The sequence below is a fragment of the Chionomys nivalis genome, chromosome 19 (genome assembly GCF_950005125.1).
Source record: "Chionomys nivalis chromosome 19, mChiNiv1.1, whole genome shotgun sequence".
Taxonomy (NCBI): Eukaryota; Metazoa; Chordata; class Mammalia; order Rodentia; family Cricetidae; genus Chionomys; species Chionomys nivalis.
The window spans coordinates 56,602,071-56,627,736 of record NC_080104.1 but is presented as its reverse complement, the minus strand read 5'-3'; the positions used below and the strand labels follow the sequence as shown (position 1 = coordinate 56,627,736).

At 51.1% G+C, this 25,666-nt stretch overlaps 1 protein-coding gene across 2 annotated transcripts; it reads right to left on the bottom strand.

The window, feature by feature from the left end:
- Nucleotides 1–1,205: 1,205 nt before the first annotated feature.
- On the bottom strand, nt 1,206–22,720 carry Cbs (cystathionine beta-synthase). 2 transcript variants are annotated; one of them, XM_057751608.1, is made up of 17 exons: nt 22,637–22,720; nt 18,672–18,879; nt 14,792–14,898; nt 13,752–13,886; nt 13,379–13,458; nt 12,941–13,075; nt 12,363–12,432; nt 10,945–11,036; nt 9,926–10,051; nt 9,423–9,507; nt 7,890–7,995; nt 6,833–6,907; nt 6,585–6,719; nt 5,113–5,221; nt 4,556–4,640; nt 3,793–3,834; nt 1,206–2,602 (listed from the first exon to the last, which is right to left on the bottom strand). In XM_057751608.1, the coding sequence occupies exons 2-17, from the start codon at nt 18,869–18,871 to the stop codon at nt 2,499–2,501; spliced, it is 1,686 nt and encodes a 561-aa protein (XP_057607591.1). In that variant the 5' UTR covers nt 18,872–18,879; nt 22,637–22,720; the 3' UTR covers nt 1,206–2,498. The 2 variants fall into 2 exon arrangements, with proteins under 2 accessions (XP_057607591.1, XP_057607592.1); XM_057751609.1 differs by lacking the exon at nt 3,793–3,834.
- Nucleotides 22,721–25,666: the final 2,946 nt, after the last annotated feature.

Sequence of the window (25,666 nt, the reverse complement as noted above, 5' to 3'; positions counted from 1 at the left end):
AGCATAATAATTGCAGATGGATAGTGTATTTGAATTAAAAGCTTAGGGCTTGCCGGGCGGTGGTGGCGCACGCCTTTAATCCCAGCACTTGGGAGGCAGAGGCAGGCGGATCTCTGTGAGTTCGAGACCAGCCTGGTCTATAGAGCTAGTTCCAGGACAGGCTCCACAGCCACAGAGAAACCCTGTCTCGAAAAACCAAAAAAAAAAAAAAAAAAAAGCTTAGGGCTTTTGCCTTTTGTGATTTATACAATGTTTAGCCCTCAAGCCTTTCAATGGAGTCAAAGAGGGAGCCTTAGTGCACAGTTTTTTATCCTTGTACGATTAGCTCTTCAGCCTTCACTAGATCCTGTATTCCCCTTCCATTCTTCAGACCTAAATGTTGCCAAGTATGGTGACTTGTGCTGATAATCCCAGTATTTAGGATGCTGAGGCAGGAGAATTACAAGTCCAACAACAACCTGGGTCAAACCTAAAGACCCCCACAGCTGTGGCATCTGAGTATGTCTGCCTGGTGAGACCCCCATAGGCCAACAGTGTGCTCTCCTCTGCAGGGGGCCCAGAGAAGACTGCTCGGACATGGACTTACACAGGAAGTCTAATAGCTGGCCTGGTGGACTCCACTGGGTGCCCAGGATCCCATTGTAGCTCTGAGCCTTTCTCAGGATGAGCTTTTAAACACAAAAACCATGTTCTGGGTTGACATACTTCAGTTAACAAGAACAGTTAGCCAGAAGTGGAAATGCAGAAGCCTAAAAGCAAGGTTAGTATATTTAAAGACTTTCTCAGAACTATGGACTTTGATGGATTAGGTCTTTGTTTTCATTTTGGCAGGTAGTGCTACTATACCTGTGGAGTTTTATGGCCTAAACAGTACTTCCATCATGGAGTCAGTTGTGCTAAGGTCCCTGTTATACTCCCTTCCCAGTCTCTTGCCTGGCCTTCGATGTTCTCGAAGGCCAATGTGGCCCGAGCTCAAGGGATCATCTGGTGAGTACTTCATAGGTAAGCAGCATTTAGAGCCATTACCTATGCCAGTGATGCCATTCGGGGTCCTGTTGTTTGAACCCAAGACTTGGCCATGTAAAAACAGCAATACTGTTAATACAAATTGGGAATTCTTTCATACCATCATACTTGGACAGTTTTTATTATTTTATGTGGATGGGTGTTTTGCCTGCATGTATGGCCTGATGCTCACAGAGGCCAGAAGAGGGCCTTGAATGCCCTGGCACTGGTGTTACAGATGGTTATGTGATAACCGTGTAGCTGCTGACAATGGTCCTAAAGAACAGTGCTCTTACCTGTCAAAGAAAACATTAAATCTAACAAAAGCGTCACAGAAAATATCCAGGAAATATGAGACACCATGAAAAGACCAAACCTAAGAATAATAGGTATAGAATAAGGACAAGAACTCCAGCTCAAAGGCATAGAAAATATATTCAACAAAATTACTGGAGAAAACTTTCCCAACCTAAAGAAAGATATGCATATGAAAATACAAGAAGCTTCCAGAACACCAAATAGAATGGATCAAAAAAAAATGTTGCATCATTCAAAGCACTAAACATTGAGAATAAAGAAATAATATTAAGAGCTGCAAAGGAAAAAGGCCAAGTAACATAAAGGCAGACCTATCAGAATTATATCTGACTTCTCAATGGGTCCTGGTCAAGCATTATGCTTGAACAGGATTGCAGCAAGCCCAATCCGGGATCCATCCCAGGAAAAACATGTGTTCGAGCAGACACGTGTGCAGACCCTCACAACATCCAAGAGGTGAAAACAACACACACTTGTGCATGGGTGAACAGAACAAAGCAAGGACCACCTACACAATAGACCGTTGCTCAGCCATGAAGAGGAATGTAACTCTGACATCAGTCTCAACATGAAACCATGAGACACGGGGCCACGGGTGTGTAAGTCCATTTAATGAAGTGCCCAGGACAGGGAAACCCATCGAGACAGAAAGTGGGGTAAGTAAGTACTTGTCAGGGGTGCAGGGGAGGGTGAGCCAGAGCTGCTTGACAGGAGGCATGACCTAAGTGGTGACACCATGGGCACTCTGTTCACAGCTGTGGGTCTCGGGTCTCAGGAACTACACCGTCATTAAAACCCACGTGTTCCCGTGCTGGGAACAACACTGCCCCTGATGATGGGCACAAAGTCGGTCCAGAGTTTGCCCTTCCCCATGCTGGACCCTTCTCTAGGGAGGACACTTGCTGCTCCCTCAGGCTTGTCACAGTTGCACAGCTGACACCCCTCAGTTCTTTTGTGACACCAGGAAGGCATGACACCAGAGGACACCCATGTAAGGCACTCAGGCTCGGGATTCAGTTAGAAAGGTGAATGCTAGGAGGGAGGCTGGACCTCTGCAGCTGGTCTCAACAGCCACCTGCTTGTGCTGCCTGTTGCACTTGGGCATGACTGGTCGGGGTCTCTAAAGCCAAAAGGTCCCAGCAGGGAGGATGGAAGCCAGTCCCAACTTTCAGGTTCTATTTTTGGTTCTGTTCACGGGTTGCCACGAAGTTTAGCAGGTCAATGGCAGTGACAACCCCAAACACCATCTGCCGCTTGCTGGACAGGCCATTGCTGTGGTCTAAGGAAAGGAAACAGCTGCTGGATTAAAGGTGCTGGGATACAGAGCTGATCTGAGGCTGCGGCCTGTTGGAAGCAGGAGACCCTTTCCAGCCTCTAAGCAGTACCAGCCACTGCTGATCCAGCTGAGCCACGTGGGCAGCGCCAGAGGGCAGTTCCTCTCGGCAGCTCTAATGTAGGATGCTGGGTGCTGTCTGAAACAGAACCGGAAACCAATCCAGGCTCCCCAGAATGGACGGCCTGGCAGGGGTGTCCTCTCAGCCTATGCCCACAGGCCTTGTGCAGTGTCTCTGCCAGGGCAAGCCGCAGGCCCTCTTTCTGTCCAGAGTCCTGCATGGCACCCAGAGCCTCTTCAGCTCAGGTTTCTCAGATTGGAGCCTCCTGTCAGCTTGGGCTTGGGCCTGGCCCTACAGCACAGGGCCTACAGGCAGAGAGGGGACATGACAGCAGTTTTCTATTAGTTTGACAGGATATGGGGAGCCCAGACTTCTGTCCACAGAGCATGCGAGGGCCTGAGAGGAACATAGGGGCTTCCCATGAGTAGGGGTGTCCCTGGCCCAGGACTTACCCTGGTTCACAAGTCTCTAGGCTGATGACTTGGCCTTCAGCCCTTGACACGTGTCCACCTCCATAATGGTGGGCTGGGCCTTTGTGCCTCCCCCCCCCCACAGATACCCGTTCTCCCAGGCCTTTTCTCAGGGTAGCCTTTGCCGGCATAGTCCTTGAGAGGCTCAGGTCAACTAGGGTCTGAAGACAGAGGCCCCCTTGAGAGATACTCATCAGGGATAGGCACCTCACTGGCCTATCTGGAACCCCAGGAAAGGACAGAAAAACTCAGAAGAATTGCAACTGCTGCCTTTCAGAACCCCTGAAGCAAAGGGGCCACTTGATTGGCTCTGGGACCCACATGGAGCAAGTGATAGCAGGCTCCGATTAGGCTGATTCCCCGCGCAGGCTTTGGTGGGGAATGTTTAGTTTGTGACAACACACAGCTCTGTCCTGTCAGTCCAGCTGCCCCTGACGCTGGAATTCGTGTTTTGTTTTGTTTGTTTTTGAGATGCTCAAAGATCAGGAGTTCCCCTCCCACCCAACCCAACCTCAGAGATCCAAGGCCCTAGATGCCCTTGGAAAGCTATGATTCTGAACATGAGGAGCACTTCCTAGGGGCTGGGATGGGTGAGGCATACATACCTGTGGGCCCCCCCACCACTCCTGACCAGGCCTGGTCTCGTGCTGTAGAGCCAAGGACGGGAGAGGGGTTAGACATGGGGCCACCCCCACATGTAGGCCAGCTTTGGAGCCAGATATAAGGCCCTCCCAGTTCTTATGGACTGAGGAATGAAAATCAATGCCCCTCACCCCACTGGGACCTGAGAGTGTCATCCCCAGATGACATCCTGAAGATGCTGAGATTGGAAAGGTTTTCTGAGAGCAGGAAGGACAGTGTTTCATATGCACAGAGACAAGTGTGGCTCACAGGCTATCCTTTTAACAGATGCCCAGCACTTCCCTGCAGAGTACCCCTGGAGCCCATCAGAACCAATCAATAGCTCCTGGCGATATGTCCTGAAGGGCCAGGAAGTCCAGCTGTCACAGGTGTCTGAGACAACCCCCAGCATCCTTAAAGACTGCCTGCTGTCTTGCCCTGTGCGCCTAGGTAAATGCTACGCTATCTAAACAGGTGACATGAGGGCCCACTGGAGCATGATTTGGCCCTGTGTGTTCCTTGGGTACATGACTGGATTGACAGGTCCATGAGAGAGATTCAGGATGTCAAAAGCTATGGTGGGAAGATGAGGACTACAGACTCCCTATCACCCACTAGGGAGCATACCTGCCTACTGTGCATAGCAGAAGTCTGTACCAAGAGAGCCTGGGCCAGGCACGGCCAGTGTCCAGGGCTTAACACCCTCTGCCCGCAACAAGAACCCAGGACCAAGTGAACCCCACTCACACTGGATCTGCTCATGGATCACCAGGGCGAAGTGGTCGATCTCCAGGATGTGGGAGAGCGTGCCCAGTGTGTCGGAGAGGTGGATCTGCAAGAAAAGCTGTGTCCATACTCCATGCTGGCCCTCAGAGCTACCAGCCCCCACAGACTTGACAAAGGCGAGAGGCACAACATTCTCCAAAGCTGCTCAGATAAGTAGAACAAAGGCCCCACAGAGCTTAGAGCGTTCAGTGTTGTGGCAACCTGCTTGAAGTGACTTGCCATTTGACTCCAACCATGGCTTCTGCTTAGAGGCCAAACTAGCAGATAGACCACGGCTTGTGGGGTCTGTGAAGGAGAGATGAACCAAGAGTACAGAGTTTTTACTGGTCTGTACGCAAGATCTATGTGACAGTGGTGACCTTGAACTGAAGCAACCTTGAACCCCCTAAGCAAGCTGTATAGTTTCCAAGGGGTGGTATGGGTCAGGGACCTACCTCGGGCACAGCAAACACTATGCCCTGCCTTGAAGGCCCAACTTGCTTTCCCATGCCCACTTCCCCTCTGGAAAACACTCATACCGGTTTGAACTGCTTGTAGAGAACTTTGCAGACTTCATCTGATGGCTGCACCTTCCCAGCAAGCAGGGATGACAGCATGTTCCCAAGAGTCACCATCCCTAAGATGGCCCTGGGAAGAGCGTAGAGTTGGGGGCGGGGGAGAAGAGGCAAGGGTCAGAGAAGGGGCTCTAGCAGGACTGAGCATGGCAAATGTGGCTCTGGCAGGCCTTGCCCTTCCCCCATTCTCCCTGGCTTGTCAAACCGTTAGATTATATTCCTAAAGCCAGCCATCAAGGTCCATCCCCTTATTTGACCACTGACTCATTCATAAGACAAAGCACCAATGTCTGGCTATCAAAGTATTAAAGTCCAGCAATCAAATGCCCCCCTTTGGCTTCCCTAATTGTCATGCCCAATCAAAATTAACCAACGCATCCTACTTTCTTTTGTTTCCTCTAAAATCTGCCAGTGGCCTATGAGCCACATCTGTCTATCCAGAGGCAGTCTGTTGTCCTATGTTCCCTTCTCCAACCCCAGATAATGTCCCCTTTCCCTTCTCCCTCATCCTCTATCTCCTGTCTTCCCTTTTCCAACCCCAGATAATATCCCTTCCCCTTCTCCCTCATCCTCTATCTCCTGTCTTTGTCTCTCATTCCTTGCCCTTTGTCCCTCTGGGGAAAATAAATCTTGTGCAGAGAACTTGGTCTTGGGTGTCTTATGTTGACTTGACGTCAAGGTCCTTTCACACTCAACCCAGGAGCTAAAGAGACAGCTCAGTGATCAGCACATTTGCTGCTCTTGCAGGGGACCTGGGTTTGGTTCCTGGCACCCACAGGGCAGCTCACAAATACCTGTAACTCTAGCTCCCGATCTGATATCTTCTGACTGCCACAAGCATTAGGCACACAGGTGGTGCACCCACATTCACATGCGTGCGTGTGCACACACAAACACACACATAGATACACAAACACACAAATACATGTATTCAGGGCAAAAAGCAGTTGTATGCATAAAAAACAGTTGGGGGAGGAAGAACAGTGGGACAAGCAAGCTTACAAGTCCTGCAGTGTTTATGTCCCCACGGGGGTCCATGGTGACCAGCCATCAGACTTCTGAAGCTGGATATAGGATGCTGGTCAACTGGATTTCCCTACCATGCATATTCATGCACTGCTGTGTGTGCCACCCCCCAGGGTGCCTGTCACCTACTCCCTAGGGCATGGGTGGGCCTGCATACTAACAATGAACTGGGGAGACAGAAGAACTGAGGCCCCCCCCAAGAGTTAGTACGGTCTAATCTCAGCTGCTTGGGGGGACAAGGTGGTCAGTAGCTGTCTGTCACTCTAGACATTGTATGCAAAGTGACCACATGCAGCCTGTGGCTACCCGTCCCATTTAGTGGCATGGGCACAGAGGCCTGGAGAGCAGGACCTGGGATCCTGGCACAGTCTAAAGGCAGAGTCCTGGACCAGCATGCGGGTGAGACTGACCCTGACTCATTGACCACGGGCGCCTGGTCGAAGCCCTTCTCCCGGAGAATGTTGATGGTGTGCTCACAGGTGACTGTGGGCAGCACAGTCAGTGGCGCTGACAGGCTCAGCTCTTGAACACGTAGATGCCACCACCTGAAGGAGCAGGTTGAAGAGGGCAGGGAGAGGCGGCGTGAATGCCGTGACAGGAAACGGGAAGGCCGCCTTTCCTGCTCGTCCAGGGATGCCAGGGTCAGGCAGCACCTTACCAAGGCCTCTTCACAGAGAGCTCCTCCTTCATGAAACCCTTCTGCAGCATCCATTTGTCACTCAGGAACTTGGACCTGCAGGGTGAGGGTGTCACTGAGGCCCTCTGTACGCAGTGGGCACATACATGGTCAGGGATGAGTTTCAGAGGGCCTTGTGACTGCCTTGGGCCTATTTCAGCGTACGATGGAAGGATGGCAGAGTTCCAGGGAGGCAGAGAACTGGGGGTTACTGGGCATCGAGGTTGAAGGAACCAAGGAGGTTGCTTCTGGAAGCCTCTGTGATCAGTACCCCTCTTGTAGGTTCCTGGGCAGCCTCCTCCTTGGACCCCCCAGGTCTGCCCAACAGAGGGAGCCTTTCCCATTCTGACCAAAGGCTGCAGAGCAGGCTACAGAGCTGTTAGGATCTGTACCAGGATACAGGCTGAGGGGCAACGACTTGCAGCAGAGGCAGCCCCTGCTCCAGCACTGATATGAAATACATACTCACGCACTCTCGTATAGGATGCTCAAGGGCTTCTGGCCCCTCGAGCACACGCCTGCACTCACACAAAACAGGACCATGCACACACAAGACAGGCCAGCCATGTGCAGGAGAGATGGATAGTCTCTTGGGTTGCTCATCACCCTACCTGGAAGCCAGCGGGATGCCCATGCACCATGCGTGGCCCTGCCAGGCTGCCAGACTCAAAACAAACATAGCTCACAGGCTGTAGAGGAAGTCCAAGGGGTGAGGAACCACTCTTGCTGCCCACGAGGCCTGCTGCAGAGTAGCTCCTCCTAGTTCAGCCAGGACAGAGGAGTGTATAGGGGATACAACTGTCTACCAGAGCTGTCACCATGGGCATACACATACACACACACACACACACACACACACACACACACAGAGGCTCAGGATAGAGCCATGCAAAGTGAACACTGGCTCAGAAGACATGGAGGATCCTGGGGCTAGCAGGCTTACAGGGTCCACCTGTCCACTACCCTTTCCTAGCATCCCACAGTCAGCACTTAGGTGACAGCAGCCAGAAGGGCGACAGGGACCAGGGGTGTGTCTTACATGTAGTTCCGCACAGAGTCAGGCAGGATGACCACACAGCGCTGTCCTTTCTCCAGCTCCTGGGCAGCCTTCACGGCCACAGCCATGGCGCTGCCTGAACTTCCACCTGCCAAGAGGACTGTTAGACTTGCCCACAGGCTTGTGCGTGCATCCATAGATGAACAACATGTGCTTGTATAACCCCACACCTACGGCAATGCTCTAGAAGGATCTGTGGGAACCATTCAGGCATGCATCTCACACATGCCCATTCATGCTCTGGAAGGGCTCATGCATTCTCTGGAAGAATCTGTGGGATCTCTGGACAGAGAACAGGTCTTAAGGGACTCTATTCCTCTGCATCATCTTTCTCCTCTAGGTCAATGGAGCTCGCATTCCATAATTAAACATTCTGGGGAACTGAGGAGACCCCGGGATAAAGAGGTGACTCATGCTCGGTCAGAAGAGGGGCTCACGACAGGGGCTCCTGGTTCCCCAAGCTACAGCCTGACCCCAAGCCAAGAGCCAAACAAGGACAACACGTGTCTCGCTGACTGCTCAAAGCCACCATGCAAAGCAAGTAGGTGACATCAGGTTCTCTGACACTGACCATAGAGGGCCCTGGCCCTGGGACCTCCAGAGAGAGCCAAAGACACTGTGACACTGCCTCTCCAGTTGGGGCTCCTCCGGGCTCAGCCTAAGAAGGTGCAAGTCAGTCAGAAAGGTCAACCTGGTGCCTCTCACAGAGGCCATGGTCCTGCCCCCAGGTTTATACTTCTTACACTGAGTGCAAGAGGCGGGCACAAACTCCCTGAGTGAGAGCTCAAGCCACACCTCCTAGTGGTCATGCGGGGGTGTGTGTGTGTGTGTGTGTGTGTGTGTGTGTGTGTAAATTCACTGAATGAGAGCCCACGTCACAGGCCTCCTCCTAGTGGTCACACTGAAAGTTCTCTTCAATCGAAGGGCTTGTTCCTGCTCTCCTAATAGTGTTTGGCTGTTGACCAGGCCATGCTAGGGGCTGATTGCCTTCCCCTGCCCCATTCCAGCACGACTCAGAACAGATGGGGCCACACTTATAGGGCAAGTTCAGGCATGCTTGGTGTTCTCCAATTCTCAGGTCTAACTCAAGCTGCTGGAGTCTCCACTGCCCTGTGGTCAGGCAATGGTGCCCTGTTCACCCTGAACAGGATGACCGAGGAAGCCCTTCTGTGGGACCCAGCATGCCCTAGCCTCCAGCTGCTGTAGATTGAGCCATCATTCCAGGGATAGGACTGTATATGAATGGGGGGACCCACAAGAGCTTGCCTCAGACACTAGAAGGGCAGATGAAGCCTGGGCCCTGTGCCTCATGCTCTCATCTCCACAGGTGACTCCAAGAGGCTGCAAAGGACAAGCAAACAGCTAAGGAAGAGCCTGGACAGATGGACGGGAAGGGAAGTCACTGTGGTTACACAGCCTCAGAATGTCCATGACGTCCATGCATTTGGAGTAGGTTGCACACAGCCTGGACGGTCCTCTACCCTGCCCCCGCACAGGACTCGCCCAGTCACTCACCACACAGCAGCCCTTCCTGGGCAATGAGCATGCGGGCAAAGGTGAAGGACTCCTCGTCGTTGCTCTTGAACCACTTATCCACCACCTGTGGCAAGATGGGTCATGAGCCTCGGCTCCGGTGGAGGGGGTGGAGGGGGCAACCTCCCAGAAGACTTTGTCCCCTGGGTCTGCAAACTGAGACTTCTTTGCCCTTTCTCTGCTCCGTTGTGCTTTGCAGAGTAACTCAGACCACCCGCATCTCTATGGGTCTGGTAATCTCTGTTAACAGTGGTCATCCCACATCCACCCTGGCCATCCTTGTCCATCCTTCCCATTGCATCTCAGAGGCTGTGTTTGAACATGGTGTTGCGCTTCACCCTGACTCAGCTCCTGTAACTGCTCCCCACGCCGTCCCTTCAACACCCATTGGGTCAGCTAGAGTGCGGGAATGCAGAAGCGGATTAAGGATCTGGCGGCCACCAGCCTGTAACTCTGCCTTGGGGGAGCACATTGGCCCAACCTACCGCCCTGTCCAGGACGGTCGGAATGAAGTCATAGCCGATCCCTTCCACCTCATAGACTGTTTGGTCCGTCTGGTTCAGCTCCTCAGGCTCCGCAAGGATGGACCCTTCAGGATCTACACCAATGATCTGCAGGGCGGGCAGCTTTAGGGCTCAGGTCAGGGAGAAATCCAACCCAGCCCGGGGCAGCTGCCATTAGAAAGGATATTATTCCACTAATATCTGCCTGTTAATGACTGGCTCACAGGATGCCTGTGCTAGCTAGTCCCAGAATCTCAGACAAGAAGCAGGAAGGTCACACCTTTTGGGGCTAAGATCCAGCCCAAGGTATTTCGAAAGATTCTCCCCATGCTGCTCTAGGAAGGGTCCCAGTCATGGGCATTTGGAGAGCCCTTTGGGGGCAAAGGACAGCTCTGCACACTGATATATTCCTGGAGGGTGGACAGTCTCATGGGGAGAAGATGCCCATTTCTTTGTGCCCCTCTTCATCAGGCCTGCTCCTAACCCGGTGGCTCTCAACCTTCTTAATGCTACAATCCTTTAATACAGTTCCTCATGTTGTGCCTACCCTCCAAACATAAAGTTATTTTTGTTGTTACTTCCTAACTGTAACTTTGCTGTTGTTATGAATCATAATGTAAATATCTGATGTGCAGAATATCTGATGTGCAACCCCCAAGGGGGTCATAACCCACAGGTTGAGAACCACTGCCATAACTCAAGACAACCTGGGACTCTCTCTGGTGTCTTCTGGGCTAGTCTCACTAATCAGAATAGGAGCCCCCAGGACCCTCTGCTCCCCAAGTTCCTCCTGGGCGACTAGATACAACTATTCAAGACAGCAATGCAATGAGAGAGGAATGTGGGAGGAAGCCAGTTTCCAGGCAGAGGAACCTGCCAGCCTGATGCCAACGGCACTGAGCCTCTCAACACAGCTCAGGCCGCACAGGCAGGAGAGCGAGTCCAGGCCCACCCTCTCAGCCACCCAGTCTGTACCAGCACCACCCAGGTGCCACACTCACTTTACACCCGGGGCACTTCTCCTTCAGCTTCCTGGCGATGCCTGTGATGGTGCCACCCGTGCCTGCTGAAGCCACCAGCATGTCCAGTTTCCCTGGGGGAGGGAGGACATTCTCAGGTCATGGCTCAGTCAGTCCTCCACTCTGAATGACCATTGGTGGAAATACAATTAAGCCAAACTATGTCAGTGAGATAAACATCGCCTGGCACTGCCCCCACCTGTGGACAGTATGCCCAAGGCAGGGGCTACTGTCTGTACTGTGACGTTGGCCTTTAAACCACCAGTGTAGCTGATCTACAAGGATGGGTCACAGCTGGGCAGCTAAAAGTCTGACAGAGATAAGCTGTCAATGGTGTGCCTTCCTAGCCTGTCTGATTCTTGGGTGATTACAGATAAGCAAAATGGGCTTTTAGGATACAGGAAAAATGGCTGAAGCTGAGAACCGGCCCAAGCTCTCTTATGCTGCTGTGGGTCAGCTCCACATCAAGCAAGCCTGAACTAGGCAAACCCAGGAATGAAGCAATGTGCACCAACTCTGCCAAATGAGAATTCTCACTCATAAAACCAGCTAAGCAAATATCCGGACTTTTATGGGCCGGTTCCTGGGCACCGAACAAGTCTGCACTCAGGTCAATGCCAACACCAGGTTCTAATTGGAAGCCAAGGGTGGGACCTTCAGGCACCTTCTCCCATGAGTCCCTCTTAGGGATCCCACCAGCCCCAGGATATAGGCACTCAGCACATGTACATGGTTCTAAGGAGCCTCATGCCTGTACTAGAGTAAGCTAACTACAACTATCACCATGTAGCTCCAGAGGTAAGAAAAGCTGAATGTCAAATTCAATGCCCCTAGCCGGGCATATGGCTCACACCTTTAATCCCAGCACTCGGGAGGCAGAGGCAGGTGGATCTCTGTGAGTTTGAGGCCAGCCTGGTCTTACAAAAGCTAGTTCCAGAACAGCCAGAGCTACACTGTATCAAAAAACACCAAAAACCAAAACAAAAGCAAAAAAAAAAAAAAAAAAAAAAAAAAAAAAAAAAAAAAGAAAGAAAGAAAAAATTAAATGTGGGCACACAGTCTGAATCATGTGTCTGGAACACAGGGAGAGGCACTGGTGAAAGCCAAGAGGCCTCAGGGAAAGAATAGTGTCTCCAGAAACTATTTCACAAAGATGGGTGTTTAAGCTGAGTTTGCCAAGGAGAGGGCAAGTGACTCCCTTGGCAGAACACTGTATGTATAATAAGTAAATAATGAAGAAGAAGAAGAAGAAGAAGAAGAAGAAGAAGAAGAAGAAGAAGAAGAAGAAGAAGAAGAAGAAGAAGAAGAAGAAGAAGAAGAAGCAGAAGAAGAAGAAGCAGAAGAAGCAGAAGAAGATGATTGCGGTCAAGGCGTGTGGAGGAGGAGTGGAAAGCACACACCATCACACTGCTGCAGGATCTCCTCGGCCGTGTCGTCATAGTGCGCCAAAGGGTTGCTGGCATTGCGGTACTGTGCGGAAGAAGAGAAGGGTGGTGAGGGAACAGAAATCACCTGCATCGTGTACGGACACTGGACAGTCAGTGCCACGCTGACCAGCAAGTCCTACAGCAGCCTAGAAAACCTCATCTCGGGAACCTCACAGACAAGATATTAAAATCAGGTTATCAGAATGTGAAATTAGCCCAGAAGGGAAATGAGCAGCGGATTGAGCCTTGGGATGCAGGCTATAGACATTCTGCATCTTCAGAGCCCAGGGGGACCTCTGGAAAGGTAGTCCAACCTCACTGCTGACCAAGCACAACTGGGTGGTGGGACAGCCAAAACCACTGGCGCTGCCACTGAGCAGGGCCCTGAAGCACCTCCCCAGAGGAAGTACTGTCACCTTGCTCATGCAGGGCAGAGACCTGTCTCCCAGTCTCCCAACAGGACCCAGAGGAAACAGCACACTTGAACACAAATCCCTGACCACAAAATTGTCTCCTAGGGGAGCAGGAGTGGGGTAGGGGAGACACCTGACCTGGTCCAGAATGTGAGAATTGGGGATTTCATTCTTCAGTCGCCATGCCACTCCCACGTGAGACTTGGGGGAATCGAACCTCACATTGGTGGGGGTCCTCACGATCTCAGCTCCCAGGGCCCGCAGCACATCCACCTGCACAGGGAAAACCATGCTTTCATCCCTGGGTCTGATCCCTATGCCTAGGCACCAGCCTAAGTTGTACCCTCCAGTCAGTAAAGAAAGGCTTTTATTAAAGGGTGAAGACACAGAGGGACATACACACAGAGAGAGAGAGAGAAAACAAGGCAAAAAGACTGTAAAGCAGAAGGGAAAGCCAAAGTGCCACCCCTATCCCCCCCCCAGCTCCCCTTTTTATCCATTTGATTCAGCAATAGCCCATCAAGTCATTGCCCTCCCACTGGCCATGCCCTCCACCTAGCCACACCCTAGACACACCTTCTCCATGCTCATCTTCTCCGGCATCACAATAATGCAGCGGTAGCCCTTCACAGCAGCTGCCAGAGCCAGCCCGATTCCTGAGGGGCGCATGCTGAGGGTGAGAGGGGCCCTGTGCCCAAGACCCTGTGCCTCCCTGCCCATGCCTGGAGCATGCCCCCGAAGCATGGAAGGACAAAGGGCCCTTGTTCTGGGGAGGAACCCCACACTCTGATGGCGATGTTAGGGGAATTTATTTTGGCAGCCAGGTATACTTCTGGGGGTGAAGTAAAACAGAACAAGGTAGCCAACCTTTGCCTCCTGACTTCCCTGCAGGTCTGCACAGACCAGGGACTTTCAGCCTCTGCTCAGCCTCAGCTGGTCCTATCCTCACCTGTGTTCCCAGAAGTCGGCTCAATGATCGTGTCCCCAGGCTTCAAGGTGCCGTCTCGCTCAGCATCCTCAATCATCCGAAGGCTGATGCGGTCCTTCACACTCCCTCCCGCGTTGAAGAACTCACACTTGGCCACTGAAAGCCAAACATGAATCAGAGAGGGGGGAGTACTCTCTGGCCCCCACAGATTCCTGCCACCCTCAACTACCCCAGATATACCCCCAGGACGAGGGCGGGCCTGGGTGTTTGCCATTCTGGGCATCTGTATACCCATTGCCCACTTCTGTACCTGGACACCCCTGGTTATAGCTGGCCTGTCTCCCACCTGGCCTGCAGACCCATGGCGATACTAAGTAAGTGGGAAAGACAGTCAAGAACCCGCAGGCAGACGGGTAGCAGACCCGTCCCAGTAGAATGAGTACAGGCAGTAGGTGTCTGGGTTTGAGTCCATACACTCCTGCCAAGGCAACCAGTTCAAGCAGCCCTGGACAGACCACCTCAGACCTGAGTTCCCTGGAACCCCTGCCAGTTGCCCCAAACTCCACCACCCCTGGCAGCCTCCATCATCTTTGGTCAGTGAGCCCAGCCTTTCTGCTCAGCCCCACCCCCACCTGACATCGCCTCCCTCCATGCTGGACCCTCCTTTGCTCTTTAGCCTTCTTTCCCACCTCACGGGTGTTTCTGGGCTGAAGAAGCTACTTCCACGACAGCCAGGGCTAGCAAAGAAACCCTGTCTCTTAAAACCAAAACAAACAACAAAAAAAACTACACAGTGAAACATTGTCTCAAAAAACAATTAAAAAATATAAAAAGATACACTGAGCTGAGCGCTCAGGTTTTGCTTCTGCCTTTGACCCCTGCAGAACCTTCCCAGGTAGGCTCTTTGACCCCAAACCATAAGTTAGAGAGGCCATCTCTGTCACCAACACACATCCTGCATCCCAGAAGACCCCATTGCCAAAACCGCCAGAGCCTCAGCTAGGGGTCATCCCAGGATCCTGGTCCAGATGGAGGCTGTCCCAGCAGAGCCAAACACTCACACAGCTCACACTTGAGTCCTGCATTCTTTGAAATCTTGTTGATTCTGACCATGGGGGTGTTCCCAATGTTCTTCAGAATATCTGGCAAAATTTTTGGAGATTTTGTCCTAAAACAGAGAAAGGAGGCCATTCAGGAACCAAAAAAAGAATAGCAGTTGGAGGCTGGGCATCGTGGGCATTTAGGAGATAAAGAATTACAGAACAGCTCTGAGGGGTTAAAATCCGGCTCTGGGCTGAGGAGACAGCTCAGTGGTTAAAGCTTCATACTGGGCAAGCCTGGATTTGAACCCTTAGAATCCCTGGAAATGTGGACATAGTAGTGTGTTTCTAAAACTCCTGTGCTCGAACCAGAAAAATGAGCCAGAGCAGCAGAACCAGTAGGTGGTAGCACACGCCTTTAATCAGTTGGGAGGCAGAGGCAGGTAGATTTCTGTGAGTTCGAGATCAACCTGGTCTACAGAGCAAGTTCCAGGACATCCAGGGCTACATGGAGAAACTCTGTCTTGACAAAAACAAAACAAAAAGAAGAGGAGGAGGAGGAAAAGGAGGAGGAGAAGAAGGAGAAGAAGAAGAGGAGGAGGAGGAGCAGGAGGAGCAGGAGGAGGAGGAGGAGAACAGCAAGAGAGTCTCAAACAAGTTGGCAAGAACTGGTACCCAAGGTTGTCCCCCTGATTCCCACATGTGCATGTGTGCTATACACACACACACACACACACCCCTCTCTGTTTAACATCTTTTCCTTTACTACTGGAGAAGATCTCTATCCCAGCTGGGTCTGTTACTCATCCTTAGGCTCAACTTACACTGCATAAACTTTACCCCAGTCTTCAAAATATAACCCTTACTTCCTTCTATGGGTCTCAAACATTATAGGACCCCAGAGTATCACTGAGCAGCTGATACACTAACTGACCACATATGTCTCCTGTCTTGTCTCTCTCCTGCCTTATAGGGCTTCCAGAAAACTCCCAAGTCCTCTGCCCCTGCACAGCAGCTCTTGCCTCCCCACTCTCTTCCTGGGGAGTGAGCACTCCCTCCATGCCAGGTCTGCTGCCCTGTCAGGTGGAGGTTTTCCCAATCATTATTTAGACAGATATAGCTAAGTTTGGCCCCTCGTTTCTCTGTGGCAGAGTTTCTCATCCTCTCCATTTTCAGTCTGTGCCTCCTCAATGGCTAATTGGGTTAGCTTCCTTCAAAATTCATTAGATTATGCTTCAAATGGCTCTACCGCAAAGGCACTGGCCATCTCTCCCAGACTGGATCATATTCTACACCAGGCCAAATGGGACAAAACCCACATGCGACCTCCAACCGACAGTGTCGTGGGTTCATGATACCAGTGGACTCCAAAGTGTCAAACTAAAAACAGCCAGGCATCTGTAATCTGAGTTAGTACATGGGAGGCTGAGGCTGGAGGAGGATTACTGTGAGCTCAAGGCCCAGGACAAGCTAGGCTATGTAACCAACAAACAAAGCCTGACTTTGAGACAAGAGACCCAGCCTCTGCCTAGAAAGTCTTCCCCGAGTATCCTAGCCCTCTGGTCCGTCAACCGCAGCTGACAGAGGAGCTCCTTCTTTCCGTTCAGTTTCCTGAACAACTGAGGTGCCTCCCTCTCAGGAGTGAGTCCTCACTGCTGACATCCAGATATCCTGCCACCTGCCAATGGCACATACCATCAGAGTCTCCAGAAGCCTGGTGTTACAGAGCCAGCAAGGCAGAAGTGGTATACAGAAACAAAAGGCCCAGTTGGATAGTGGTGGCACATGCCTTTAATCCCAGCACTCGGGAGGCAGAGGCAGGAGGAACTCTGAGTTTGAGACCAGCTTGGTCTTCAGAGTGAGTTCCAGGACAGACAGAGATACACGGAAAAACCCTGTCTCAAAAAAGAAAAGAAAAGAAACAAACAAACAAAAGGGCCAAGGCTGGGGCTGCTCGTGTTTGCCCTTGGGGCCAGGGCTATGGGCCAGTGATAGATAGGTCAAGCCTGTCTGCAAGGCTGTCCTCAACATTTCCATGGCAGTACAAAGTGACCAAAGCAGTTTCCAGAACAGTTCCTCTACAGCTCTCCCTCCACAGGCTCAGGAATAGCTGCATGTCCACGCACTCCCTGCCTTCCCCTAGCTGTATTCAGCCACGCTGTGCCCCACACCTAGACTTCAAGGCTGCCAGGTTCCTGTCTCCCCGCCCCAGGCTTCTCATACTGGAGCCAAACTGACTAAATAGAAATCTCAGACACCTTTGGCCCCTGTTCAGGGGAGGAGTAAGCAATCTGGAGTTCCAGGGAGGGAGGAAAAGCAGCTGCCCAGGTGCCAACACGCAGCAACAGGCTAAACTCCAGCCAGGTGTCTGTTCCACAGAGGCAGTCTTGCTCTGTAGAAGAGCCGGTCATGCTCCCTGCCAAGGCTGTCTATGGTTGGGTTCAGAAAAGTAGAGATAGGCTGGGACAAGTTAAAGAGCTCCTGACCCTCAACCGCAGCGAGGCCAGGCAGGGGTAGCATCAGGATAGGGGTTGGGAACTCAGGTGTGCTCACTCAGAAACTTATCAGCTGTTTGTACAGGTCATGGCTCAGATCTGTTGCCCGTCCCAGCTGCCTGTGCCTTACCAGCTCACGAGGGCAGCCCCACAGGACCTTAGAAACTCCAATTCGCCATCAGGGCTGCCTGCCCACCTGTCCCTCCGTCTGAAGTCCCCACATCAGGAACCTCTGGAACTGGCTGGCTTGTCTCGCCCTGTTCAATATCTTCCATCTTTTTCTCTGCTGATATCTGGGGCCATACCAGGTTCCCTGACCCAGTTTAGTGTGTGAGCCTTCCCTCGGGCTCCCTCCCTGGTCCTCCAGTGACTTTTTTTTTTTGGTTTTTCGAGACAGGGTTTCTCTGTGGTTTTGGAGTCTGTCCTGGAACTAGCTCTTGTAGACCAGGCTGGACTCGAACTCACAGAGATCCACCTGCCCCTGCCTCCCAAGTGCTGGGATTAAAGGCGTGCGCCACCACCGCCCGGCCCTCCAGTGACTTCTGACAAAGGCAGGGCTAGGCAGCTAAGGACAAACCTGCCCTTTAGGGCTGATGCGTGCCACATATGTCTTTGAACAAGTTCCCAGGCCTTCAGATGCCCTCGGCAGTCAGTTCTGCAGCCACCGGCTCTACCTCCTCCTCTCTTGTCCCAGCAAGGACTCCTCCCGCCAGGCCCCCACTTGTCTCCTGACCTCTCAGCACTGGAGCCCATTCAATGGGCACAGCTTCTAGTTTGTATACTCCCCCGCCCCCTCCTTTGGCGTCTTGAAAATGCTGCCTCCCACACCTGCCCTTGCTTGCTCAGACTTTTGAACCAATAACCATAAATGTTGGTGGCCACACACAGGGAATAGGACTCTAAGATTTAAAACGCAAATCCTTTCACCCAGTTGTTTTAATTTGAAGGCATTAGACTAAGGGAATGAAGATAATCCTAAGGGCTTTTACAACAGGGCAGGAACCCATATGGCTCCATCCTGGGGATTAGAACAGGGCATGACACAGTGACTGTTCCTGAGCAAGCTACTGAGTGACTGTGTGTGGAATCGTTTCTGATTTGAGTTCTTTCAAATAAAATCATAGCAGATATCTATCAGTGCCACTGACAGTCTCTGCCCAACCATAAAAGGAACCTACCAGAGCCAAACACTCAGTACAACTCAGTACATCTGCGCTGTATAGTACAAAAAAACCTTGGCCTCTCTGAACCTGGTCTACATTGCTTCTAGCCCCCTGGGCCAGCCCCCATGTGGATCCCAGAGCAGGGGTCCCCACTCTGAACCTGGTAGCTGTATGCCCCCATACCCTTGCTCCACTTCTCAAGGAAATAGGCCCGCCATCTTGGGATCAAAGCCAAAGACTTACGGTGCTGTGTGGTAATGAGGGGAGTCTGCCATGGGCTTGCTCAGCTGCCAGGTACATCTGCTCGGGGTATCGGGTGGGATCCATAGGCGCTCACTGTCCCCCGAAGAGCCCTTCTCTAGGTGCCCTTTCCCTGAGTGCATCTCGGGGTGCTGAGGGCACCCTGCAGAGCCAGCTTCACACTGGGATGTCCCCAAAGGCATACTGGGATCTGTAGAGGGAGCAGAAATCTGTTGGTTTGGAAGTTGGCTCACACATCACCTGTGAGAATGACACTCCACTCAAACAAACCCAGCAAAGATGGGAGAAAAGGCATAGGCTCCAGCTGCTGTGGAAATAGTTAGGCTCCTGTTCAGAAAATTAAACAGAGAACTCCCATATGATCTGGCAACTCAACCCCAAGGCAGAGATTAAAAAAAAAATGGAAATAGATATTTAGTGTGCTAGTTCTCATGACAGCCTTGAGATCCAAAAGGTGAACATCACCCAAGGTCAAGGATGAATGGATGCACAAAAATGTGTTCCATCCATGCAATGGAATATTAACTATCCAGCCACAAAAAGGAATAGACTGGGGCTACAGAGATGGTTCAGCAGTTAAAAATGCTTGCTTTGGCCGGGTGGTGGTGGCGCACACCTTTAATCCCAGCACTTGGGAGGCAGAGGCAGGCGGATCTCTGTGAGTTCGAGACCAACCTGGTCTACAAGAGCTAGTTCCAGGACAGGCTCCAAAACCACAGGGAAACCCTGTCTCGGAAAAAAAAAAAAAAAAAAAGCTTGCTTTGAATTCATCAAGACTGGAGTTCATATTTAAGCACACATGTAACAAGCAAGATGTCCAACGCACACCCATACATAGACACAAGTAAGTAAATCTGTTTTTTAAAAATAAGAATGGATGAATTCTGAAGACATGATGTTAAAGGAAAGAAGTCAATCACAAAACAAATTTCATTTCTAGAAATGCCCAGAATGATCAAATGCTCTATGATTTGACACATATGAGGGACCCAGAATAGGCAAATCAATAGGAGCAGAGCGTACAGGACATCAAAGGCAGGGGTGTGCAGAAAGAGAGTAACTGTTTAACACACAGGGCCTTTGAGATGATGAAAACACACGAGACTGGTCCTATTTTCACCCTGTAGCTGTGATCAAACACACGGAGGGGAGCCAGGGTTTATTTCAGTTACAGTTCCTGGTTACGGTCTGTCATTTCAGGGCAGCCAGGGCAGAACTTCTGCAGCTAGTCACATTATAGCCAGTCACGAGCCAGGAGAAACAAATGCAGCGGTGTTACTGGCTCTCACCTTGCCTTCTCCGGTCTTACACGGCTCAGAACTCCCTGTCCAGAGAATAGAGCAGCGCATGGGACTGGCTCCTCCCACATCGAGGACTAACCGACCCCAAGCCAAAATGACCTAGACAACAGTCCCTCTGTTGAGGTCCCTGATCAGGTGAATCTAAACTGCATCAAGGTAACATTTAACACCAGCCAAAACCTTGCACAGACAGTGACAGGCGTTGTGCCATACTGTGGTAAAGTGAGAAGATACGGCCTCCATAGCGACTGTTTCTGCACCTCAGACTGCACTGGAGGTTGAAATTATTCAGAGGGTGGATGTAGCTTGGTGGGAGAGGACAACTCATTGTCCAAAATAAATAAATAAATAAATAAATAAAAATAAAAAGTAAATAAAATAAAACAAAACAAAAGAAAGAAATGTGTGTACCTATTAAGGACACATTTTCATATTATTATTCCACAAAGAATGCAGTTGTGAAAGAAATGTGTATGTACTTAATAAGACACGTTTTCTTATTATTATTCCACAAAGAATGGAGCATCACAGCTGCTTTTTAAAAAGGTATTTTTTAAAGCTGGGTGTGATGGCGCACACCTTTAATCCCAGCACTTGGGAGGCAGAGGCAGGGGGATCTCTCTGAGCTTGAGGCCAGCCTGGTCTGCAAAGTGAGTTCCAGGACAGAGAAATCCTGTCTCAAAAAAAAAAAAAAAAAAAAAGACCGGGCGGTGGTGGCGCATGCCTTTAATCCCAGCACTCGGGAGGCAGAGGCAGGTGAATCTCTGTGAGTTCGAGACCAACCTGGTCTACAAGAGCTAGTTCCAGGACAGGCTCCAAAACCATAGAGAAACCCTGTCTTGAAAAACCAAAAAAAAAAAAAAAAAAATTTTTTTTTAAGATTTACTAATATGTGTGGATGTTTGCCTGAATGTATGTATGTACACCATGTGCAAGCCCGGTGGTCTTAGAGGCCAGATGAGAGAGCCAGATCCCTGGAGCTGGAGTTACAGATGATTGTGAGCCACCAGGGTCCTCTGCAAGAACAGCAAGAGCTCTTAACCACTGAGTATCTCTCCACATCCCTCAGCATCTGTTTGCTAACGTGGGGACCATTCTGGTGTTCTAAGTAATCTAAGCCTGATTTGGAGTTTGTGAGAGGTGCATAGGATTATGTGGAAGGACCCACCCTCCATGACCTGGAGAAAAGACATTATGTTTTATGTACATTAACCCACAATTTACACCAAAGAAGAACAAGGCCAGACACGGGGCACAAACCAGTAATCGCCAGAGGTGGAAGCAGGAGATTAGAAGTTCAAGGACAGCCTGGGTTCCAGGCCAGCTGGGTGAAATTCTGTCTTGAAAGTGGGTGTGTGTGTGGGGGAGGGAGGAATAAACTTCCTGTGTAAAACACAAGAGACAGAAGCTGATACTGGGTACTCACAAGTGTGTTGTGGGCCCCAAGACTAGACAGCAAGCCAAAGACTCCACCTCCAGCAGAGAGGTGGGCGGATGTCTAACACCCTAAAACCGATGTAACCGTGCCCATGGGGCACTGAACATCATGCCTGAGGCCAGCAAGAATCTGGGATTCAATCTTAATCTGGGCTGCATAGACTATAAAAAGGAAAAGAGAGGCAGGGCCAAGCACTCCCAGCTGAGGTCAGGAGCCCCACTCGGCCCTGTCTCATTAGTCCCCTTGGTGGAAAACTAATTTGAATCAAACCTGCCACCTGGGAGCCGCTGAGAACACAGCTTCCAGGCGTGAAGCCAGGTATTGGCCTAGGCAGGTGGTTCTGCAAGACTCCTCTCCAGAGCGCCCTCCTGCTGGGCGCCACTGGTTGTAGAACTCCCCAGAAAGCCATTCAGGCACTGGTCACCCGATGCCATCCTTCAAGGTATCTTAGCGGAACAGGAACTCACCCGGCGACCCGAACTCGCTTTGGAGAGCACTCCCCAGGGCATCCTCACCTTCCTCAACAAGAGGCTACTCTTCCAGCGGGGTTTACCGAGGGACTTCGAATTCCCACACACATCATCTGGCCACTTGACGTGCGGAAGGGGCAATTGGGGACAGTGTATGGCAGTGACCTGAGAAACCCTTGCCAAGTTGCAAGTTATATAGCCCGGGTCTACCCTCCCGCCGCCCATCATCCCCGCTGCCGCACACTCCTGGTCTCGCGCGCCCAGCGCCAGGCTCCGCACCAGGCACCAGGCACAGAATCTGCTCTCCCACGCAGTAGCCACCCCACGCGCGCCACTACTTCAGTATTTACCCCACTCGGCACCAGGGCCCCATAAGAACAATTTGCGAAACACCAGTCTCCAACCAAAACAGGGAAAAATCGATGACCGATACCAGAGCACCCTAGAACCTGGCTCCACGCTCCGAGACGCGTGGCCGTGGGGTCCACACGTGGGTACTCAGCTTGGGGTTGCGAGGAGGTCGATGCTTGTGGGAACGGGGCAAGGGACGCAGGTCTCGGCGGAGCAACGGGGACGGCAGAGTACTCCCGGTGGAGTCACACAGACTTTAGCGACCCGGAGCACCCGACTCGCAAGCTGGCACAGCTCTGAGCTTCCAGGTGCAGCTGATGCCAAGTCCTCGCGCAGGGGTGGGGAGCGCCCGCGGGGCACCGCGGGACTCAAGCGTCCAGAACTTACCTGGACTCAGATGCGGGAAAGCTCCGGCTAGGTTAGGCTGGAAAGCGCGCAAGAACGGGTTCAACGCTCAGTTGGGGACCGGGGGTGGGGGTGGGGGTGGGGGCCGGTCTAGCACCGACCCCGCGGCTCAGAGTAGGCACACGCGATTGGCTCGGCGACGGGGGCGGAGGGCCGGTACCCGCCAATCCCGGGCCGCAGAGCGGCCGCCCACCTACCCCACCCCCACACACTCCTTCTCCTCCCCACCCCCACTCTGCCTCCGCAAGGGGCCGGCTGGACGCCCCACCTCCACACTCGGGCGTCTTTCTGTTCTTTGAGAAGTCAGGGAGGTGCGCTCGAAAGTTCGGAAAGCTCTGCCGTCTGACACACGTTTGTCGCCCGGCACCAGAGCGGGCTCCTGTTCTGTGCCCAAAGGTTTGCACCTTGAGGCACAGTTTGGCCGAGTGTCAGACAACCTCTTTTTCCAGGACCCGTTTCGCCCTAGGATGTGCCTCGGCGAAACGTGAGGTTTCCTGGCTTGGCATGTTCGGGCCACACATCGCTGCTCTGCCTGAGGCTCACTAAGCAACCGGCCTGAGGGGCCTGGCCCCGTGATGCCACGGGAAGGGCGCCCCAATATTGATGTCCATCCGTAGGAGGTTAAAATGGGCGTGATGGGGTATGCCTGGAATCCCCGCATTTGGGATGGCTTCGAAGAAGGAGGATCTCGAGTTTGAGATCGAAGTCAACCTGGGCTATATAGACTCCTTCTGAGGGAAAATTAAAAAACAAACACACACTTATAAGTGGCTTTTAGACATAAAGCAAAGAAAACCAGCCTACAATTCACAATCCCCGAAAACCTAGACAACAATGAAGACCCTAAGAGAGACATACATGGATCTAATCTACATGAGAAAGACATCTCATGTAGTAAAAGACATCTCCTGAGTAAATTGGGAGCATGGGGACCATGGGAGATGGTTGAAGGGGAGGGGAGAGGAAGGGAGGGGAGCAGAGAAAAATCTATAACTCAATAAAATCAATTTTTTAAAAAGAACCTTAAATAGGCTGATTTTGATGAGTCTCCTCTGGCAAAGTAGGTGATCTCAGTTTTATTTGTTTCTATTTTTTAATTAATTAATTAATTAATTTTGCTTTTCAAAAAAACAATTATTTTGCCTGGCTGTGGTGACGCATGCCTTTAATCCTAGTACTCAGGAGGCAGGGCAGGCGATCTCTGTGGGTTGGAAACCAGCCTGGTCTACAGAGCTAGTTTTAGGATAGCCAAGGCTGCACAGAGAAACCCTGTCTTGGATAAAGATAATATACATTTAAATTTTTTTTTGTGTGTGTGTGCTTGGGCACTTCTGTGCATCTTGTGTGGGCAGTGCTCACAGGAACCAGAAGAGGATGTCATATCCCCTGCACCTGAAGTTACAGATTGCTGGGAGCCACCATGTTGGTGCTGGGAATCGAACCCTGGGTCCTCTGGAGAGTGGTCAGTGCCCTTAACTCTTGAGCCATCTCCCCACCCCTGCTTTCTGCTTTTTGAGACACGGTGGCTAACAACTTCCGTTCTTTCTGCCTCCCCAGAGTTGGAATTGATGATCTGGGCCACCAAGCACATCTGAAGATAACGTTTGATCAAAGGGACCACATCTTGTCTTCTGGGCTGGAAACTGCGAGTGCCTGGGGCAAGAGCAAGGTGAGTCTAAGAACTGGGTGCCAGCGGGAAAGGAGGCTGGAGGGGAGGGGAGGGGTGGATCCTGGCGATCAGCATAGGAGAGTGGGGCTTTTTGTTAGGGGGGTTAAGTATGCTGAGGTTTTTTGTTTGGTTGGTTCCTGGTATAACTTATTCCATCATACTAAAGGCAAGGACACTAACAGGAATTTCCAGGAACCCATCTCCTGAGTTCCTGAGTGTTGGCCCATATTTAGAAATTCAGGTCTTGGAGTTGGAGAGATGGCTCAGCGGTTAAGAGCACTGGTTGCTCTTCCAGAGGATTCATTGCCAGCACCCACACGGCAGCTGATGCCCTCTTCTGGTCTGCAGGCATATATGCAGACAAAGCACCTGTAAAAATAAATTAAGAAAGAAAGGAAGGGCCGGGCGGTGGTGGCGCACGCCTTTAATCCCAGCACTTGGGAGGCAGAGGCAGGTGGATCTCTGTGAGTTCGAGACCAGCCTGGTCTACAGAGCTAGTTCCAGGACAGGCTCCAAAGCCACAGAGAAACCCTGTCTCGAAAAACCAAAAAAAAAAAAAAAAAAAAAAAAAAAAAAAAAAAAAGAAAGAAATAAAAAAAAAAAAAAAAAAAAAGGAGAAAAAGAAAAAAATAAAAAAGAAAAAAATGAATATAGAAAAAAAAAAAGAAAAAAAAAAAAAAAAAAAAAAAAAAAAAAAGAAAGAAAGGAAGGAAAGCGAGCCGGGCAGTGGTGGTGCATGCCTTTAATCCCAGCACTTGGGAGGCAGAGGCAGGGGGATCCATGAGTTAGAGACTACAGAGTGAGTTCTGGGACAGGCTCCAAAGCTACACAGAGAAACCCTATCTCAAAAGAAAAACAAATGAGAGAGGAGGAGAGAGAGAGAGATCAAAGAATAATCAATCCAGGTCTTAGGGGATGTGATTTGATTACATCCATGCTAGTGGCTTAAATCCACGATGATAGGTGTCCTTACGAGAAGATGAGAATTTGGATGGAGAACAGCCCTGGGATGATGTAGACATGCATTGAAATTACAGTGGACAAGACTCAAGCAGCCAGGACTGCTTGCCTCTGGCTGGTTGCCTATTCAAACAGAGTGAAAGAGGCCAGAAGTCCCTCCCCCAGTTTCCAACAGCCCCCGCACGTGTGTGTGTGTGTGTGTGTGTGTGTGCGCGCGCGTGTTTGCATTTCTTTCCCATGCAAGTGGGGGACAAAAACGCGTTTAAGTTTTAAATCAAGTTTTTGATAGTTTGTGTAGTATCTCGTTTTGTTTAAAATTGACAGTTGTGACCTAATTTCAGACTGCCAGGGGTGGGAAAGAGTAGGGAGAAGTAAGGAAGTTC